Source organism: Loxodonta africana, chromosome 13 (assembly GCF_030014295.1).
Source record: "Loxodonta africana isolate mLoxAfr1 chromosome 13, mLoxAfr1.hap2, whole genome shotgun sequence".
In the NCBI taxonomy this organism is placed as follows: domain Eukaryota; kingdom Metazoa; phylum Chordata; class Mammalia; order Proboscidea; family Elephantidae; genus Loxodonta; species Loxodonta africana.
The window spans coordinates 53,769,140-53,791,681 of record NC_087354.1 but is presented as its reverse complement, the minus strand read 5'-3'; the positions used below and the strand labels follow the sequence as shown (position 1 = coordinate 53,791,681).

Sequence of the window (22,542 nt, the reverse complement as noted above, 5' to 3'; positions counted from 1 at the left end):
ATAGAAACAAATATTTGTCTATTAAAATATATCTCATTAACACATTTTAAAGTAAACTATGTTTTTTTTTTTAAATCTCATGCTCAATCATCAAAAAACATTATTTACTGTCACCTACTTTTTTATGAATTGTCTTAGGATCTACATCTGTGACAATAATATTTTCTAGTCTGGCAAAGAGTGACTGTTTTCTTGACTGAAGAGAAAGAAATGAATCAAGGCCTGAAAAACAAAAAAATTATAATTTCTGTAGATCAACCACCAATAAGATCTTTTTCATTGCATGATTTTATCTTGGAGGTAAAACCTTAAAATACGTAGCCATGTCTGAACTCACAGTTGACAGATACGCTGCTATATTAGGTCATTTTTGTTTTATAAAGAATGAAACCTACAATTTCACTAAAAATAATTATCTGAATTTCTAATCTCCTGAAGAAATCAGATCTGGTACAAACAGATTATCAGGATTGTTTATACCTTATACTCCGTGCTCTACATGGAAGTTATGAAAAAGTTTCATAAATCAAATTCAGACCAGTAGAGAAAGGACATAAGAAAAAAAAAAAAAAAACTTAGTTTTCTGGTTTCTAAGTTCTCCAAGAATTTCACTGAACAAATTCTTTATCTTTACCAGATCACAATGAGATGGTAAAGACAGAGCCAGGGAAAAAGTGAGGTGATGAGTTTTAGCAGCTTTTGCCTAAAAGGACATAATTGGTTGCACAGGCTTGTTTTTCATGATGAGGTTGCTCTGAATTCACATCAGGATAAAGCATATTCAAAGAACCTAACTGGGATTGGGCATTGACACTTATCCCAGCCCATCAACAGCATCCCAACGTTGACATTAGCACCCTTTCCCATCTCCGGGACAACTCTCTGGAAGGTCTACAATACCAGTGTGTGTAGTTCATTTTGATGGCCAGATCCTGACCAACAGCTACACCCCCCCGACCCCCCCCCAAAAAAGAACACAGGCAGCCCAATTCTGTCCTTCCCGCTTTCACAGCTCACAGACCTCCATTTATACATTCTTTAGCAATACAAAAAAAAGCTTATCTTTTAACCAATTTTTAATGTGAAAAATTTTACCTTGAATCTTGATTTCAGCAATATTGTTCTTTTCATCACAAATGACAACACAGAAAGCATTCAACTTGGCAAAGAGCCTGAAGTTAATAATATCACTATCTTTAGAGGATACAATCACTAAAAATAAAACAAAGCATTTGATCACAGATGGATTCTAGTAATCAAAAATCTATTAAGGAATCACACTTACATTAAGTGACCCACAATCCTGTTAAAATAAAACTCTCAAGCTCTTAAAATTTCAAATACTTTTTGCACTTTATATATTCTCTACAGGTTTCATTTTTAATAGTGAAATGTGTTACTTTTATCATTTAAAAGCAAGGATAAAAGCTAAAATGAGTAAGATAAGGACACTGAAATGCAGAGAAGCTAAATAACAGGTCTATGGTCACATTGTTTACGTAGCAGAGTCAGGACTTGAAGTGAGTTCGTTCTGATCCAAAGCCTGGGCTCTTGACCAGTTAGACTCTATCCTTGCACCCCTGCCTTTATACCTCTGGGTCTTAATCTTCTTATGTGTAAAATGGAAGTGAAAACTAATGCTCTCTCTGGAGTCCCTTCAGAAGCCACTGAGAGGGGAGGAAGAGCTCAGTGTAAATAACAGCACCCCTACCACCTACTAGAAACTACCTAATTGCACCCCCACCACCTTCTCCTGTTAACTACCTAACAGTACCCCCACCACCTCCTCCTGGTAACTATCTAGCAGCACCCCCACCACCTCCTAGAAACTACCTAACAGCACCCACATCACCACCTCCAGAAACTACCTAACAGCATCCCCACCACCTCCTCCTAGTAACTACCTAACGGCATCCCCACCACCTCCTCCTAGTAACTATCTAACGGCATCCCTACCAACCTCCTCCTAGTAACTACCTAACGGCACGCCACCACCTCCTCCTAGTAACTACCTAACGGCACCCCCACCACCTCCTCCTAGTAACTACCTAACAGCACCCCCGCCACCACCTCCTAGTAACTACCTAACGGCATCTACCACCACCTCCTAGTAACCACCCAACGGCACCCCATCACCTCCTCCTGATAACTACCTAACAGCATCCCACCACCACCTCCTAGTAACTACCTAATGGCACCCCCACCACCACCTCCTAGTACCTACCTAACGGCACCCCCACCACCTCCTCCTGGTAACTTCCTAACGGCACCCCATCACCTCCTCCTAATAACTACCTAACGGCACCCCCACCACCACCTCCTAGTAACTACCTAACGGCACCCCCACCACCTCCTCCTAGTAACTTCCTAACGGCACCCACACCACCACCTCCTAGTAACTACCTAACTGCACCCCACCACCACCTCCTAGTAACTACCTAACTGCACCCCCACCACCACCTCCTAGTAACCACCTAATGGTACCCCCCACCACCTCCTCCTAGTAACTACCTCATGGTACCCCCCACCACCTCCTCCTAGTAACTACTTAATGGCACCCCCACCACCTCCTCCTAGTAACTACCTAATGGCACCCCCACGACCACCAAAACAGGAATAAGAACAAAACAAACATTTCTAAAAATAACTTCGCTAATTGCATTTTCCTTATATATCAAGCACCCGGGTCAGGTTTTATTTGAAGAAAAGGACTAAGTGGGGAAAGTGGCTTGTAAATGACTGAATCAGGTAATCTCTGAGATTGCTCACTTAGCGCTAGAACTCTAAAACCCTTACTAACAAGAAACAAAAAAGTATGTTTCATACCCTTTTGCAGAGCTGAATTCTTTTGTTGCTTTTCAGTTGAAATTTGTGCCTCCTTGACATCACCCATTTTTTGACCATCTGATGGAATAACGTTTGTCAGGTAGTTAATAGAAGAGAGAAGGGCTTGTGTTTGCAGCAACAGATTTAAAGATGAAAAGGCTACCTAAAGATGTTCAAAAAAGAAAGTTTTCCTGAGTCCATTGTCTCCATGATGGATCCAAAGGGCTCCCAGTTCTGCCTGTATCACCGTCTTCCCCATTCAGAAGGAGGAGAGAGGAAAACGAAGATTCACAGCCCAGGGTCTTTGAACGTGGCATACATGGAGAGTATATTACACTTGCTTACTTCAAGAGAACATAGAAGTATACAAAGTAACAGAATAACTCACATTTCCATGTATAACTGTCGTGGGACCCATAATCTACTTTTCACAGTCATTCCAACATTCAACACATAAATGGTTTCTTGGATTGTCAGTGATATTTACTATGATTACATAAAACTCATAAGCTAGAACATCAAACTCCAGAATCACCATGTGCTACTATTGTCTAGAAATAATTTCAAATGTGGCATTCATGAGATTTACCTATAAAAGATATGATCGTGAGTGAGTTTTCTGTCATTAAATGCTCTTCTAAAACCTCAATAACGGTCCTATCATTTAAGAAGAAACATAGAACACATAATGTATAAAGGGGAAAAAGTACTACATTTTTTTAAAACACTGGCTCCAGGAAGCTAAGTTTTCTAATAGCAAAGGAACATGTAATAATCTTTGCTTATATGTAAGAAAATTTTTTTTTCCATTTCCTGAAAACACTAAATGGACATAAAAACTATAAAAAAGGAAGGTTCACAATATTATAACAGATTCCCCATCTCTGAAAAGTTTCATGCAAAATCCACCTCCCTCATTTTCTGTTTGTCACTCACAGTTACACTGCACCTCTTCCTCCTCTGTGCCACCACCTAAGTCGTGCCGCTTCAGCTCCCACGTTTCTCCCTGTATTTCAGGCTTTCACTCCTGCATTAAACGATGCTATCTAGTCTGCTCTGTGGAGAACCTTGTCCGTTCTCTATAAATCAATGGTCCTCTGTGTCTAAAACATTCCCTTGTTTTTAGAAATAACATTAAAAGTTTTAAGGACATTAGGGTGTGATATAGTAGGTCAAAACAACAGCTTGACTAAAGCTGAATCACGCACAGAGCAGATTAAGTATTTATGAGGTTAGTTTATACCTTACGTCCTCAAATTATTCAGTCAATATTTCTCAAAGGATATTTGAAGCTTGGAAAGTAGGTTATTTTCAAATAAGATATATTCCTTCAATAGAATTTCTTACCTTAACTGTTTGCTCAGTTTTTTCAAAAGTAGTTTGAAAACTAGGTCCATTTTTATCAGCCTGAAAAAAGAAGTTAATTTATTTATAGTTAGTTTTATCTGTATTTTATATATATTATATATTTAATTTTATTATCTATGCTTTAACTGGGTTTTTATACTTTAAAGTCACATCCAAATAATTTATTATAACAGAGTGACTTTTTCCCCTCTTCAAACATGCAAGAGCATGGTACCATTCATTTCTAGGTAACTGCAGCTAGATGTACCGTGGCTAGACGTCAGAATCATATGGGTAACCGCGGCTAGACGTCAGAATCATACAGACAACTGCAGCTGGACGTCAGAATTATACAGGTAGCTGCGGCTAGACGTCAGAATTATACAGGTAGCTGCAGCTAGACGTCAGAATCATACAGGTAGCTGCGACCAGACGTCAGAATTATACAGGTAGCTGCGGCTAAATGTCAGAATTATACAGGTAGCTGTGGCTAGACATCAGAATTATACAGGTAGCTGCAGCTAGACATCAGAATCATACAGGTAGCTGCGGCTAGACGTCAGAATTATACAGGTAGCTGCAGCTAAATGTCAGAATTATACAGGTAGCTGTGGCTAGACATCAGAATTATACAGGTAGCTGCAGCTAAATGTCAGAATTATACAGGTAGCTGTGGCTAGACGTCAGAATTATATAGGTAACTGCAGCTAGACATCAGAATTATACAGGTGACTGCAGCTATATGGCAGAATTATAAACTCTCAAGGTTGAATGTGACTTTAAAGGTACATCGGTGTAGGTTTCTGAGTGGCACAAATGGTTTGTCCTCAACTACTAACCTAAAGGTTGGTAATTCAAACCCATCCAGTGGTGCCACAAAAGAAAGGCCTGGCGATCTGCTATGCCAACAAAACCCTATGGAGCAGCTCTACTCTGTAACACATGAGGTCACCATGAGTCAGAATCAACTTGACGGCAATGGGTTTGGTTTTGCTGTTGCTGTTTAGTCTATCAGTCACCTAATACCTAAATTCCTTTATAAAGTCTCTGCCAAGTCTGTATTTGGATATCTCCAGGGAAAGAAACCCCGTTTCCTTACAAATCCAAGCTTTGAGTTTCATGAGGTCTTCATACTAAGTTGGAGCTCTGGTGGTGCAGTGGTCAAGAGCTCAGCTGTTAAGCAAAATGTTGACAGTTCGAATTTACCAGCAGCTCCTTGGAAACCCTACGGGATACTTCTACTCTGCCCTACAAGTCGGAATCAACTCAACAGCAGCACGTTTGGTTTTTTGTTTTGTCACACTAAGTTGAAAATCTATCTTTCATCACACGATCCATTGATCCTATTCTGCCCCTTACATAGAAAATTACATAGAAAATTCAGACTCAAATTCAGAGTTCTACCTCCTGTGATTAGTTTTCTGGCTGGGCTGGTTCCTCAGCCCCCCTACTCCCACAGTTCTTTGTGCATTTCTCTATTAGACAGTCAATCATGCTATATTTTAACTGTTGTTTAACTGTCTCCCTCCAAATCCACTGCTGGCAAGACTATTCCAACTCACAGTAACCCTATAAAACCCGGAACCAAACCCATTACCATCAAGTAGATTTCAACTTACAACGACCCTGTAATACAACAGTAGAACTGCCCCATAAGGTTTCCAAGTTGCTGCTGGTGGATTTGAACTGCCAGCCTTTTCAGTTAGCAGCCGAGCTCTTAACCACTGCACCACCGGGGCTCTTCAGTAACCCTATAGGACAGAGTAAAACTGCCCCATAGGGTTTCCAAAGATGTAGATCTTTATGGGAGCAGAATGCCACATCTTTCTCCTGCAGAGCAGCTAGTGGGTTCAAACCACTGACCTTTCAGTTAACAGCCAGGCCCTTTAACCAGTGTGCCACCAGGGCTCCTATCTGCCTACTAGTTTATAATTTCCTTGGGGACAGGGAATGGTTTTCATCTCTGTATCCTAAGTGCCTAACAAAGCACCAGGCACACATGGACACCAAATAAATAGTTGTTGAATGGCTACACAAACCAGCTAATCTTGAATGAAACTAAGTATCATCAGTGTTTCTCATGTGTTATATTTTTGAGTCCCTTCCCAATACGGGCAGTTTTCTCCTAAGCCAATCCAATCAGCCTTTATCCTTTTTGATGCTGTATGATCAGCCAAATGTCACCTACATATACAACTAATAAATCAAAAAACCAAACCCGATGCCGTCAAGTCGATTCCGATTCAGCGACCCTACAAGACAGAGCAGAACTGCCCCATAGAGTTTCCAAGGAGCGCCTGGAGGATTCAAACTCCCGACCCTTTGGTTAGCAGCCGTAGCGCTTAACCACTATGCCACCAGGGTTTCCATACAACTAATGTAGGTAGGTAAATATGCCCCAGAAGACAGGAGCACTCGCTAGAACCTACTTCATTCCAGGCTTCCATCTTTGGGAACAGGAAGCTACTAGGTGGCTTTGTAATAGCCCTGTACTCAAGTGATTAAAAACTATAACCAAAAAGAAAAATTATGATATACATCCAGAGCCTTTGGTAATCCACCTCCTTGTTTTTCCTTCCAGGGGGTAGTTTGGAGCATACAACAAATACGTAAACATTCTACCGCCCTTACCTTAATATATTCCACTTTTAAAAGATCTAATCCAGGTTTGTCAGAAGAGCTAATCAAATGAAGCGGCTTCTTTTTGGATCCTAGATTAAAGAAAAAGAAAAGTATTTCAAGTAAATTGCTCATTTTTCGTTTTGGAATTTTCTAGTTATCTTTTTCTTTTTTAAAAAAATGTCAATTAAGCTTCAAAAGAATATATGCACACATTTTCATGGTTACTGCATGCAAAGACTATCAGTAGTGAAGAAGTAAACCAATTCAAATTCTTACCTTTGGCATCCAACTTAACTTTAAAACATGGTTATTTTTATTTGATTTCACATCTGTGTCCAAAAATAATTAAGATTCTCTAGCTTTTTTAAGGCCATGTGCGCATTTGCAGGGCAACAAAAAGACTACAAGGGCTTGAGAACCAGGAAATATAAATTCTAGCTCAGCTCTATCCTTTCCTCATCCTAACTTCACTTTTCTCAGTTATACAGCAAGGACGTTAGATAGAAAAATCTGTAACAGTGTGTCAAGCTGTAAAATTCTTGGGACACTTAATTTTATTCACAATTAAGAAATCCAAATAATTTTCCTTTGTTTAGACTGTAAGGGAGAAGGCTTACACGAAAGGGTTTTTTTTTTTTAAGGGCAGGAAATTGCTAAACTTCTTTTAACTGTATTACCATACCTACTGCCAGTTGAGTCAATTCTGGTTCACAGCAACCCTGCAAGACAGAGTAGAACTGTCTCATAGGGTTTCCAAGGCTCTAAATCTTTATGGAAGCAGACTGCCACTTCTTTCTCCTGAAGAGTAGCTAGTGGGTTTGAACCGCCAACCTTTCACTTAGCAAGGAGAGCTTAACCACTGTGCCATATTCTTACGTAAATTTATCAAGGAGCTACCTCTAGAAGCTCTGGAGGCAGAACAGATTTATTCACCATTTTATCCACCTTTTATGATCTGCCTGCTTCTGAGACATCTCAGAATATCCCCTTGACCTCCAAGGTCACCCCTAAAGAACAAAAAAGCCCAGCAAATTTGTTATTTGTATTTTTTACCTCAAGACGGTAATGTAAACTCCATCTTAACAGTGCTTACAGGAAATTACTAATACGTAAAACACTATTTTTCTTCTAAATTGAGGTTTACTTCTATAGCTAATAAAAAGAAAATAACAAAACATAGGTCTTTATATTTGAATTTAAGACATTAGACAAATACAATGAAATTTCAATTACTGTAGATTCATCCATTTCTTCATTCCCCAAATATCTAATGAGCACATAAGACATGCAAACACTGAAATGAATAAGCCATCAGCACTTCTCAGTAAATTTTATATTCACTATTTTCATTTTCGTTTTTATAATCTGTTGCTTCCTGTGATTTACATACACTGTTCAATAGAAGGAGCCCTGGTGGCGTGGTGGTTAAAGAGCTTGGCTGCTAACCAAAAAGGCTGGCAGCTCGAATCCACTAGCCACTCCCTAGAAATGCTATGGGGCAGTTCTACCCTGTCCTATATGGTCACTTTGCATTGGAATCAACTCGACTGCAAGAGGTTATTCAATAGAAAAAAACAAGGATTTCAGTATCATAAGACCAGAGATAAATTCTAGATTTCTACTCATAAAATACATTATCTTGAGTAAGCCACTAAATCTCTATTTTTCTTTGTAAAATGGGAATGATGCTGCCTACACCAAGGGGATTTAAATAGGTTCTCTGTGGCGACAGATCACAGTGGTTATGAATACAGACCCCAGGGCCATGTTTCAGCCACTTACAAGGTGTGACAGTGGATTAAGGTATATAATCAATCGATGCCTAGGTTTCCTTATCTGTGAACTGGAGAAAATAACAGTACTTACTTCATACTGATGTTATACAGAGTAAATGAGTTATTATTTGTAAAGTGCTTAAGACAGTGTCAGGTAGTTAGTATTTATCATAAATATTATTATATAATTAAAAGTGTTTCAGATACCCTAAAGTGTTATTTCTACTTTTAATGGCTATTACCTTGAATTTCATGGTAATCCAAGCTGATTTTCTTTAAATAAGACACTGCAGTTAAGTCAAACATTCTCATCATAGCCTCTGTTCCTAACTGAGTGACGTTAAACACCAGAATTGTATTTTCTTCTTTCTGTTGTTTGGTAAGTTCCAAAATCACCTAGAAGAATCAACACAGCCAATTAAAAGTTGACAAGTAGTCTGAATCATACTTAAAAACAACAAAATCTTCATACATATCACCATGAGAACAGCAAAAACCGTTCATTCTCCTCTCTTACCACAGAGCTAGTTAATATGACTAAAAAGTATCATCCTTCAATTCTATTACTGAGAATGCAAGCTCATCTATATAAAAATCATGAAAAAATTTAACACCCATTATTGATATAAATTTCTCTAATTTAGTAAGAAATAGGAATGTATGGCTTCTTCCTTATTTTAATTTTTTTAAACCTGTACCTCAAAACAAAAATCGTATCCGGTGATAAAAGAACCATTCCCATTAAAGTAAAAAGACAAGGATGGTCCCTATCATTATTACAACTTAAGTTTATTGTGGAAATAATAACTAATGTATTTTGAGAATGAAAAATATATGTGGCAATTTTAAATTTAAAAGTTCTGTAATACTCCCATCAAGAGGTGGGGGTCTCTGTCACCTCACTTTAAACCTGGGCCAACCTGTGATTGCTTCAATCACAAAGTACAGAGGAAGTGATGCTATAGTGACTTCTGATGTTGAAAAAGCCATGAAACTTCCACATGGGAAAAGCAAAGAAATAATAAGATAGCACAGAAATAATAAGATAGCACAGTACGGTATTCAGCACAGAATTAATACATAACAACAAATTTCAGATAAATCAATGACTTAAATAAATCAATGAAATTATAAAGTAATACATAAAATAACAGGTAAATATTTTTTGTAATGGGGAGAACTTTTTAAACATACCACTAAAACTAGAATATAAAGTGTGATAAATTTCGCTACAGAAAAATTTAAAACTTTAAAATGGCAAAAAAAAAAAAGTCAAATTGGAAAAAATTTTTATAAATATGAATGGATTAATATATTTAAAACACAAAGAATGCTGATAAATCAAGAAGAAAAAATACCAGAAATAATTTCCAGAAAAATGGACCAAGGATATGCGCAATTAATTCTCCAAAGAAGAAATAAACACATGAAATGATTTTGAACCTCAAAGATATTCAAATTAATCAAAGATATTCAAATCAAAACACATGGTTACATTTCTCATCTAACCAGCAGGCATCTTATGTATCAGTGTTCACAAAACAACATTCCATTTTCCTGAAACTTTCTGGGGTGCATGTTCATGCTTTGGGCAGCAGGGAAAACAGGGTACCACATTTTTAATGTACTTAATGTTTGGGTCTAACATGAGATAGTTTACAAGAACAGTAGCAAGAACATATGTATTTATGGACAAAACAACTACACAAACCTCTTTTACTTCAAACTTGAGAAGAAGGTTAATGAGTTCCTCACTGGGGGCCTCTGCAGCTTTTTTCAGCTCTGATCCTTTCATACTTTTACCAGCCTGTGAGTCTCCATCTTCAGCATCAAAATACTCATCATCAGACTCTAAAGGAAGAAGACATTCCTTTGACCTGACAACTATGTCCACTGAAAACAGCATACAACATTCAAACCTCCCAAACATAAATTAAATTTATTAGATATAATCTTCATATCCAGAATCAGAATAGTTTTAATGGCTTTAAGTCCCACAAAGCCATGTGAAAATCATATTTAAAATCAAACGGCACAACTGTTTTTTCTTCGATTGTCCTGGCTGGTTTTCTCTTTAGTTCACTCATTCAATAGTCAATAAAATATTTAGGGGGGCATCATTCACCACGTGTCAGGCAATACCAGCCACTAAGGACACCAGAGTGACCAGGAAATCACTGGTCCATTTCCTCATGAAGCTTACATTATAGTTCAAATTAAAGGAGATAGGTCAGACCAGAGCTAGAGAAAGGATAAGGCAGAGATTGGGGCAATGAAAGTAGCTTATTTAGAATCTTAAATGCTGTCAACCACAAAAAAAATTCCTTCATTTAAGTGATAAAGAAACACAGGTTACAAAAGTTGAGTAACTCAAGATGACACTGCTGGTCAATAAGCACAGCTAGAATGAGGACCATTCAATTACTATTATCACTTTCAGAATTTCTGAATTTTCTAAAAATCTTACCTCCATAAGCCAATTTACAGTGAAGAGAGAAAATTTTGTTTTCTTTACCTGATTCCACTCCATCTAGTAATAGTGAAGTATCAAGTAGTCCTTTTGTCCCATCTGAAATAACAGGAACTGAGGATATCTAGGAAGGAATATAAACAGTTTTCTTAACATGCTGATTTAGCAGGATTAAATGTGCATAAATGAGAGAAGGACTGAAAGAGCAACAGAGGATAGTAATGGAAAGACACATCAATACACAATACATACGTCTTCCAACAAGCACATTATGCAACTCACTAATTAGTAATTGGCTGGCTGGGGCTTATAAACTGCTAAGACTACCACCTGCATCTACAGGACAAAACTATGGACAACTCTGGTAGGTAAGTCTATTTACGACTGTGTGTCATTTAGTTGCCATCCATTGCAACATCAAAGGAAATCTTGATTACAGATCCCTGGAAAATGATATCACCATCAATTGGTTCTCTCAAATTTCATTTCGAAAGTAAGTAGTCAACACTTTTTTTATGCTGTAAAGATCAATTCTAATTAAAATGGTCTAGAACTTTTCAGTCTAACATATAAGGAAATTTCATACCAATTATCTACAACATTTTAAAGATTTCTTTCTAGTTCTATTGAAAACATGTTTCACAAATCTGAAAGACATTTTCCTCTATTAATGTATTTTTGTTCCCTTCATTTATAAAGCTTGCCCTAAAATTGATTTTCTACCATCACTCTAAAACAGTTGTAAAAATAGGCTACAATCTTTATTTATTCAACGCCATTTGCAGCTTTTTATAGAATCAACAAAATAAACACTATACTTCAAAAGTGCATGAAATAAACTGGTCCTAAAAAGACTGAAAATCAAAATAGTACACACAAAGAGGAAAAAGAACTTACCATACATACAAATGTAAAGAGCTTTAGCATTTGTTTTATATCCATTTACCTGTCTCTCTGGTGACTGTGCCGGTGATTTCTGTGGCAAGGGGATACTGTCGATCAAACAGAGCACATCTTTCATCTTCTGGTCGGAAAGTCTCACATGCATCAAAGGAAGCCCTCCTGATACTTTAAATCTAAAAACATAATTCAATTGTAAGGTTTTAAGGTCTATTTAGCTTCACTACATTAAGGAGGGGGGCACTGGAGAAGAGGCTGCATTGCAGAGTCAAAGGCACCACTTTGAAAAATTTTAATCTAATTACATTAATGCCTCATTTAGGGAACACTGTCAGAAAAAGGGAAAAACCAAGTTTCCAGGTAATTTAAACATTCTTTTTAAGGAATCAAACCCTTTTAAGTTAACGAATTCTCATGAAAATATTTCCAAACACAATTCCATACTTTTTAAAACCAAAGACACTGTACATACTTTAGCCATTTCCTGGTATCCAAAATTTCTCATGATAAACATTAACGAGTACCTACTCTACCACTCTCTCTAATTTTTTATAGCACTGTCATCCCGACATGTAATATACATATTTGTTTATTTTCTGTCTCCTCTAGTTAAAATATAACTTCCATGAGGACATGTCTGTTTTGCCCACTGATCAATGGCTGTCGTGCTTTTATTAGTCACTTAATTTGAGGCACAGAGTTCGAATCCACCAGGCGCTCCTTGGAAACTCTATAGGGCAGTTCTACTCTGTCCCATAGGGTCACTATGAGTCAGAATAGGCTTGATGGCAATGGGTTTTGAGGCAAGGAGCCCTGGTGATGTAGTGGCAAAAAGTACTCAACTGCTAACTGAAAGGCTGGTGGCTCGAAATTACCGGTGGCCCCACAGGAGAAAGACGTGGCAGTCTGCTTCCACAGAGATTTACAGCCTTGGAAACTCTATGGAGTCGCTATAAGTCACAATGGAATCGAAGGCAGTGGGTTTGGTTGGGTTTAAGTACTGTGCAGCAGCTGCTTCTATTTGGTTTCCTACTCAATACAACTGTACACTTTCTTTGCCTCAATAGCTTTGTCATTGCTCTTTGCTGCCCATACACCTCCTTGTGGTTGATGTTTATCTTTGGCTTCCTGACTAGGCTATGAATAGCTCAAATGACAGATGCCTAACTTCTAAATGAAGAGTGATTCTCTCTATAATGCACAAACCACTAACGTACAAAAGATTAAACTTTCTGCTAAAGTACTCTGTAAACTGAAAAGCACCATAAAAATGTAAGATGCTTCTTTATTATTTCTAAAACATTATATAGAATTTAAAGCATCATAAACACAGGAACTGGATTAACCCTCCCTCCTAAAATAACTAAAAAACTGGACAAAAGATATGATATAGTGGTTTCAATAACATTAGATATCAGGCTAAAAGGACGGATAAGAGATGGGAAACAAATGAAGGAAGTCCTACAATTATTCCAGCTTACTGACTTAAGAGTTTCAAAATGTGTGGGGTTCAGTAAAAGTACAGCACTAAATGCCTATACCAGAAAAGATCTCAAACCAATGGCCTCCACTTCCATATTAAGATACAAGATAAAGAAAAACAAATGAAACCCAAAGTAAGCAGAAAAAAAGCAATACAAACATTAGAGTAAAAATAAATAAAAATGTAAGACAGAAACATAACAGAAAAAATAACTGAAATGAAAAGCTGATTCTTTCAGAAGAACAATAAAATTGATAAACCTCTAGCCAGACTGGAAACCCTGCTGGTATCATTAAGAACTATGACTGCTAACCAAAAGGTTAGCAGTTTGAATCCACCAGATGCTCCTTGGAAACTCTATGGGGGAGTTCTACTCTGTCCCACAGGGTTGCGATAACTCAGAATTGTTTTGTTTTTCTAGCCAGACTGATCAGGAAAAGGAGAGAAAAGGCACAAATTATTAGTATCACGAGTAAGGGAGGTAACACCACCACTCAAACCAAAAACCAAACCCAGTGCCATCAAGTTGATTCCGACTCATAGCCACTCTATAGGACAGAGTAGAATTGCCTCATAGAGTTTCCAAGGAGCGCCTGGAGGATTCGAACTGCCGACCCTTTGGTTCACAGCCGTAGCACTTAACCACTACGCCACCAGTGTTTCCAAACACCACCACAGACTATACATATTGAAAAGGTCATAAGGAAATATTATGAACAACTTTATGCCAATAAACTCAACAACTAAGATGGGCTAATTCCTCAAAAAACACAAACTACCAAAGATTTCTTAGAACAAAAAGATAACCTGAATAACCCTATACCCATTAAAGAAACTAAATTTTTAGTTTTAAATCTTCTCACAAAGAAAACTGTAGGCCCAAATTACTTCACTGGCAAAATCTGCCAAACATTTAAGTAAAGAATGCCAGTTTTACACAGGGTCTTCCAGAAAACTCATTTCATGAGGTCACCGTTACCTTGATACTTGATACCCAATACCCTCACCCCAAACAAGGAAAAGTACAGACCAATACCCCTCGTAAACAGATATGTAAAACTGTGTAATGGAATTTTAGCAAACGGATTCCAGCAACATTTTAAAAGAATAATACATCATTACCAAGTGGGGTTAATCTAGTAATACAAGATTGGTTTGAAATCCACCTGGTAAAGGTTGTCAGTGAGCTGCGGAGACACACAACACAGATGAATCTCAAATTAATCATGCTGAGTGGAAGAGGCCAAACAAAAAACGAGTTAAAACTGTATGATTCCATTTATATAAAATCGTAGAAAATTCTAACTATAGTGTCAGAGAGCTGGCCAATGATCGTCTGGGGATGGTGGGGAAGGGAGTTGGTAGGTAGGGATGGGAGTGAAGGAGTACAAAGGGGCACAGGAAACTTTTAGGGGTGATGAATGCATTCATTATCTTGACTGTGATAACAGGTTTTTTAAAAAGCAGTATAATTATTTCATAATTATCTACCTAAATTTAAAATTCAGTTTTTTATGTAGCTTCATTATCAAATTTTGTTGATTTTATTTTATTGCTACTGAAGCTTATCACATTCAGTAACACTGATTATCAAATTTTAAAGAATGTAAAAGTCCAAATAATTCAGAAATAAGACCAGTAATATCTAAGACAAATAATACATTTTCCTAAAAATGTACTTGCTATAAAACAGAATGATTGTTATTTCTCCTATAGAAATCCATCTTTGCTTTCTTAAAATCCTGTAACCGGTGCAGATATATTTCACTTTACTGACTTTCTAGTAGGTACAAGAGAAACTCATACATTACCTAGCCATTCTAATGTCTTTTTCCACCATTGCCTTGGCCAACTCAACATGAATATCCATTGGTTGTAATATATGCATAGTTGATGGATGCTGAAATCGATACTTTTTCCAGTCTTCCTCTTCAAAAAGATAATTTAAAATATTGACTGATTATTTTTTTAATTATCCGGTATTCTGTGGAAAACTACTCTAAGTTATATGAAAACAGTTAATAAGTAGATTCAATGAATACTCATTTTTACTTCTTTCAGCATACAACTTAAATGATCTATATTTCTTAAAAACAGATTGACAGGAGTCAAAGACTATGATATAAAAATAATTCTAAATATTTATTTGGAGAATATTCATACGACAATATCCTGCATTTCAAAGCAAGCACCAAAAAATCCCCAGGAATTAATTATCTTGAATCCAGAGTTAGCAATCAAGGTGGGTAGTTACAGTGAAAAGCCAAAAAAAAAATTATAGGGAAAAAAACAGATGCCAAAGGGAAAAAAAGAGGTTTATAGGGTTCCTCAGTGCAATTACACTAGCTTAGCACATGATTCTGAAGCAAAAATGAGTTTTATCAAGACTTTATGACCAATGTATGGTAACTACTTTTCTTTCAAATAGGAAGGTCCCAAAGACGGACTTCCCAATGGATAACAGAATCTTAAACAGATCTCTATTGATGTAATGACTGAACATCTTTTATCATTTTTAATTTTTAAGTACATAAAAATGAAAAGGCAGTTTTAATGATCTGTGTAAATCCTTCCCTGCAACAAACTAGTGGGCTCCTAACACATTAAAATCAAGTAGAACATGAAATGTTATGTTACGTAAGACTAGAAGGACATATTACATGTTAGTATATCTCATCACTCCTAGAAGAGTATAAACTCTAGTCAAAGATGGTAACTGTTCTTTCTTCCAATGACCTTCCACAAAGTGACAGACTCAATGTTTAATAATTACTGCTTCTACAAACTAGCAAAGAATAGATAACCAGCAATCTTTACTTAGACAGTAGAAAATAGCAAAGCTTTTGGAAAATAATAACAATTAAAGGATTAAGGCTATACCTATACTTTTATATCTACAAAAGCAGATGTAATACTGTGGAAATAAAGACTAGGCTAACATAGTAAAACATTTAAGAATAAAGACAGCAAGAGAGAACAACATGGAGACACCCTAAAAGCACTGGACTATGGACTCTGGGGAGTAACTTCAGCCAACTGCAAATTCTATTTTCCACTCTGGGCAGTCTTTATAACTACATTACTAAAGACAGGCCATGACTGAACTTAGATTCAACCGGAACTAAGTATTCTAAGATGAATAAAGAAATTTTTATCTTTATTTTTAGCTGAGGCAATGATTTCAATGATGGGTTTCTGTTTGGTTTTCTTAAAGACCAACAGGATGTGTGTACAAAATTATGGTTAGGATGGACATACATGCACATATACATGTATATTTACCAAAGCTACTCTACATAATTTCAAGATCCTAAACATTAAGCAATAGTTTACCTGCTCTTGCAAAGAGTAGTTGCATACTTTTTATTTCAACATCAAACCTGTCATATGCCTTATCCATTATTTCTTCCAAAGATGAGCTGGCAGTCTGCTGCAAACCTTGATCTTTACTGTTGAGCTACATAGAGAAAAAAATTTCAAATTTTCAAAACAGCAAAATGCATTCATCAACATATTTTGTGTTCCATTAAAGTCTAACTAAAATGAAACCACTGCCCTTAATGAATTCACATTTTGCTTAATTTCCTGATTATTATTTGCAAATATTTTATGAGTATAATATCTTAGCATACATCTCTATTGTATTTGAGTTACAGGCGTTCAGCACATTTTCATTTATTAGGAAATCACTTACTCTGTCATGAATAAACTGTCTAGACATGTACCTCTTCCTCTTCTGGGCTCGCAGAAGTCATTACCACTTATGGCTTAGCTTCCCTACTCATCCTAAACGGTTTACCATGGTATAGCAGAATTTTGTGACCTCTCCCCACTACATCGCTAGAATAACTGTTGTTGTTGTTGTTTTGTGCTGTCGAGCCGGTTCTGACTCGTAATGACTCTATGTACAACAGAATGAAACACCGCCTGGTCCTGGGCCATTCTCAGTCATTACCATGTTTGAGTCCACTGCTGAAGCCACCGTGTCAATTCATCTGATTGAGGGTCTTCCTCTTTTTCACTGACCCTCCACTGTACCAAGCATGATATCCTTCTCCAGGGACTGGTCCCTCCTGATAGCACATCCAAAGTACATAAGATGATGTTTCACCATCCTTGTTTCTAAGGAACATGCTGGCTGCACTCCTTCCAAGACAGAGTTGTTCATTCTTCTGGGAGTCCACAACATTTTTCAATATTTTTCACCAATACTATTATTCAAAAACCATCAATTCTTCTTTGGTCTTCCTTATTCATAGTCCACCTTTCCCATGCATACGAGATAACTGAAGATATCACAACTTAGGTCAGGCATACCTTGCTCCTCAAACTGACATCTTTACTTTTGAATGCTTTACAGAGGTCTTTTGCAGCGGATTTGCCCAATGCAATGCGTCTTTTGATTTCTTGACTGCTGCTTCCACAGGCATTGATTGTGGACTCCAGTAAAATGAAATCCTTGACAACATCAATATTTTCTCTGTTTAACACGATATTGCTTATTGGTTCAGTTGTGAGGAATTTTGTTTTCTTTATGTTGAGGCGTAATCCATACCGAAGGCTGCAGTCTTTGATCTTCATCAGTATGTGCTTCAAGTCCTCTTCACTTTCAGCAAGCACTAGAGTAATTCGGCCGTTAGAATTCAGCTCTGACCTCTACTTCCTTTCTTCCCCGTCCCAGTGGAAGAAAGGATCAGTTCAGGACTGTATTTTTTTAAATAGCCCCCTTTTTTCAGGGACTTGGATTGCTAAGAGATTTAACACCCAACATCTTGGGGTTCTATTACTCTGCTTAGTCACTGGCAGTGGTTTAATAAATACATATTCATATGTGTATATTCTCCTACTGTCAAAATAAACAATAACACTGTATAATGAGACTCTGGAAACCATGAAAATGAGAAGTGCTTTTTCCAATTAGGAAAAGACTGAAGCAATCCAGTTCTAGGTGTCAAATCACTTACCATCACAGAAACATTTTTAGTTTTTTTAATAGCTACAAAATAGATATAACATACTCATTCTAAGTCAGGCTTGGCAAAAAGCTAAAAAGAAATAAGCCCAGGTTTAGTTTAAGTAAACTCTGAAGGAAAAACAGCAAGCTATCATATACCTAGCTATCAAGCTGAACAAAGATGGGCAGATAGTAGACATGTATACCTACCCGAAATGTACCAAAATCTAAAATGAGAAGATCTGAGTTTTCATGGTAGAAACCTGTCTGTGGAACTATTAGATAAGAAGGCTTCAGATTTATCCGTAAATCAAGGACTTTCCGAGTTTCAATTACATGTGTAAGCCCTAAAAGAAGGCAAAGAAATAGGGAAAGATTACATGGTCAAGTTGAAATATGTAATTATATTATTAACAAGAAGAATAAAACTATAACTTGAAAAATATTATGGAGGAATTTCAGTTCTTCTCATATTAGATTCTCAATCCGCATGTAAGGTGAATTGCGTATGGTCAAAATTATCCTTAAAAATCTTCTTACGGGAAACAATCATATCGCACAGTACAGGAAACCCAACATAGTAAGTATTTTCCCCAGAGATGGAAGAATTCATTATTTCTTTGATTAAGTAACCAGATAAAGTAGTGGGCTTGAGTTTAGGGGCCATGTTATACTGAAGTATATATTTTTAAAACTAGATTCAGACCCTGTACGGTGAACAGTTTCTCAAAAATTAAAATGGAGTGATGTTTTCCATCTCAAATTCACTCTGAGGCACAGGTTCACTGAGTGGAACGAAGGCAGAATCATCTCTGCCCCATTTTATTCTCTTCTTCTCTCAGCCTAGCGAGTATATTTGACTTTGAGGAAGCCATGTGCACCCAATGCAACACCACTGTATAATAGAGCCTAAGTTTAAAATAAATACACAAAAGCAACTCACAAGATCTTAAATACAATGTCTACATTTTAAAATAAACCCAAAAACCAAGCCCACTGCTGTTGACTTAATTCTGACCCAGAACAGACAAAATTTTGGGAGTCTGGTTGAGGCTTATGCAGACATTCTAATTCTTTACCTGTAGCTGTTCTCTCTTTAATTTCTTCCAGCTTCATCAAGGTAGCCGATGTTATTTGCTCAAGGTCTAATCTCTTGCTTGATTGAAAGAATTCAACCACTGCATTAATGGTTTTCTGTAAAGGAATTTTTTAACATAACCGAGATATACACAGTACTTTCTATATTATACCTTTTAAAGTTTTACTCAATGCTAAACAACTGTGGCTTTGACCTGAGGAGGGACCTCCAAAAATATTCTCCCCTAGTTCATCCTCCTTTAGAGTGAAAGAAAACCTGGAAAAAGGAATGGCCCAAGTAGGCTTACTGAAGAGGCACAAAGGTGTCCATATCACTGGGGTGACCTGAAGTATGTTCTACAGTGTCATGCTGTTGTAGCAATGGACATTACTTTGAGCTTTTGCTTCCAGTTAGTGAGAAGCGGAAAGTCTACTTCTCTGCACTGTGACTGAATTTCCTGCACCTTGACCTTTAGAGAGGGAATAGGAGGAAGCTGTTTAGCACCGCACCTATCTCCAAGACTTGAACTTAAAAACATCAGAGAACGCAATTAGTTCTGGAGTCTTTATACATTGCCTCCCATACATACCCCAAACCCATCTCTAAACTGTAAAATAAAAATAAGTCAGGGACCTCAGGAACAGAGTAGGGCCAATCTAGCAGTGACACAATGAGACGTGAACCATGTCCTCTGGCTGGCTGGCTTGAGATGAGAGTTACGACAGCCTGAAGTTTAAGCCAGAGATATACAACCTGAGCCCCCCTGTTCAATAACATCTAAATGACAAGGTTTTCTTTTCACAAGAAGAGAATTTAAAATTCTTTTCATTACTCCTAAAGTTCTTTTAATTGGTTCCAAACACTGACAAGAAAGCAAGAAGACACAAAAAGGACCTGGAATAGGAAGTCTTTATGACTACTTGGGAGTAGTGAGGACAATAAAAACTGGGTTTTTTTAAAGAGTACATTAAGTTTTTGTTTGGTTTTCAACTTAAAACAAGCATAGATAAATAAACTCTATGGTAGAAAAAATCTATGGCATATGAAAAATCAAAATTAACTGCTAAACATGTACTGTTTTTGAAACAAGAAGAACCTGTTGTAAACTAGCTGTTAAGTAAATAAATGTTAAATATGAAAGAGGAAAAATAAAAAAACATATGCCAGAAGTATAAGATGGCTTTAACAAATAGCTACTTTCTCCTCATACTTACAGCATCATAGATGACCTCCACAGGCTGAGACTGAACAGCCAGAGTCTGGTCAGCGGGACTGTTCTCTGGGTTGGTTTCAAACTCAATTTTAAGCAAGGATGATGCAGTATCACCAATAGAAGCCACAAGTGATGGTATAATATCTTGCTGTCTCAGGCCTGTTATATACCAGTGTTCTAATTTTGCTTCTACTCTACAGTACCATGAGGAAAAAACAGTAATATAAATAAGATCCTTTGAAATGTAATGAGTTAAAATATAATTTTTCCTTTAAAAACTTTGAGAGCCAGAACCATGCCCATTACCCAAGGCTGAAGTCCAAATTCCTTAACTTTGGATTCCATTATTCTCATAAGTGTTTCTGTTTTATTTTACTAACTCGTCTACATAAAACGCCCACTTTTGCCAACTTGAGAACACTGCAGACATTCTGATCACTGTTACGTGAACACAAGCTATACTTTACTCATGGGACTCATCTCCCTATTTCCATGCACCCTGACTGACACCTCGCTACCACATCCTGGCTTTTCCTAGTCCTTTCCACTCTTCGATAGCTAGCCTAAACCTCAATTCTCTTAGCCCAAATTACTGTCTCCCACAGCTGCGCTTGTGCAGCATTAAATATCAGGCATTTAATTTTACAGCACTTCTCATTTATGAGCTAATATATGTTGATGTTGTTGTTCTTAGGAGCCATCAAGTAAATTTCCACTCATTGCAATCACATGTGGGGACAGAGCAGAACTGCCCTATAGGGTTTTCTAAGCTGTAATCTTTACGGGAGCAAATCGCCAGATCTTTCTCCTGCAGAGCAACTAGGTGGGTTCAAACTGCCAACCTTTTGGTTAGCAGCCACTGCACCACGAGGGTTCCTTCTAAAATGTTACACAGTCAGCCCTCTGTATCCATGAGTTCCACATCCACGGATCCAATCAATCGCGGATCGTTTTTGAGCACTGCTCGCCTCACATCTCATTGATTCACTACTCGTGTTGTGTGCACACTTTTTTTCTTGTTATTATTCCCTAAACAATACAGTATGACAACTATTTCCACAGCACTTACGCTATATTAGGTATTATAAGTAATCTAGAGATGGTTTAAAGTATATGGGAGTTGAAGGCGGAGCCAAGATGGCGGACTAGGCAGACGCTACCTTGGATCCCTCTTACAATAAAGACACGGAAAAACAAGTGAATCGATCACATACGTAACAATCTACGAACCCTGAACAACAAACACAGATTTAGAGACGGAGAACGAACTAATACAGGGAAGCAGCGATTGTTTCCAGAGCCTGGAGCCAGTGTACCAGTCAGGTACGGCACAAGCACAGAGAGCTGCTCCACCCCCCTGAACTAACCCCGGGAGGGAGACCAGCCGGTTCCGCAGGCGGCGTGGGACGCAGCCGGTAGGAGAAGTCCCCGGGAGGCAGTGACAGGTCTTGGAACGGGGAGAGCAGCGTCCCAGCCGGGGAACCATCTCGCCGGGATTTGGACTGGACGCAGGTACGGCATAAACACGGAGAGCTGCTCCACCCCCCTGAACTAACCCCGGGAAGGGGCCCAGTCGGGTCGCGTGGGCGGCGTGGGACGCAGCCGATAGGAGAAATCCCCGGGAGGCAACGACTGGTATTGGAGCGGGGAGAACAGCGTCCCAGCCGGGACACTCGGTCACGGCACAAGCATGGGGAGCTGCTCCACCCATCTGAACTAACCCCGGGAGGGGGCACACCTGGTTCGTTGGGGCGGCACGGCCACGCGGCTGGAGGGACGAGAAGTCCCTGGGAGGCAGCGACTGATTTTGGAGTCGAGAGTGCACCGTCCCAGTAGGGGAGCCTTGACGCTGGGCGTGGGGCTGGAAGCGGAGG

The 22,542-nt window shown here is 38.0% G+C and overlaps 1 protein-coding gene across 3 annotated transcripts in view; it reads right to left on the bottom strand.

Annotated features, from left to right (window-relative positions):
- Positions 1-22,542, bottom strand: part of VPS13C (vacuolar protein sorting 13 homolog C) — a 187,196-nt gene that overhangs the window by 89,229 nt on the left and 75,425 nt on the right. For all 3 annotated transcript variants that reach the window (XR_010317431.1, XM_064267464.1, XM_064267465.1), the window contains exons 18-31: positions 20,670-20,862; positions 19,457-19,571; positions 18,588-18,724; positions 16,757-16,880; positions 15,235-15,352; positions 11,987-12,116; positions 11,086-11,164; positions 10,282-10,421; positions 8,813-8,966; positions 6,805-6,884; positions 4,174-4,233; positions 2,827-2,989; positions 1,096-1,212; positions 119-222 (exon numbers count right to left, since the gene is read on the bottom strand). Coding sequence is in view for 2 of the 3 variants with exons in the window: in XM_064267464.1 (XP_064123534.1) it covers positions 119-222; positions 1,096-1,212; positions 2,827-2,989; positions 4,174-4,233; positions 6,805-6,884; positions 8,813-8,966; positions 10,282-10,421; positions 11,086-11,164; positions 11,987-12,116; positions 15,235-15,352; positions 16,757-16,880; positions 18,588-18,724; positions 19,457-19,571; positions 20,670-20,862 (1,714 nt within the window). In the remaining variant the exon portion in view is untranslated. The remainder of the gene's footprint in view (positions 1-118; positions 223-1,095; positions 1,213-2,826; positions 2,990-4,173; positions 4,234-6,804; positions 6,885-8,812; positions 8,967-10,281; positions 10,422-11,085; positions 11,165-11,986; positions 12,117-15,234; positions 15,353-16,756; positions 16,881-18,587; positions 18,725-19,456; positions 19,572-20,669; positions 20,863-22,542) is intronic.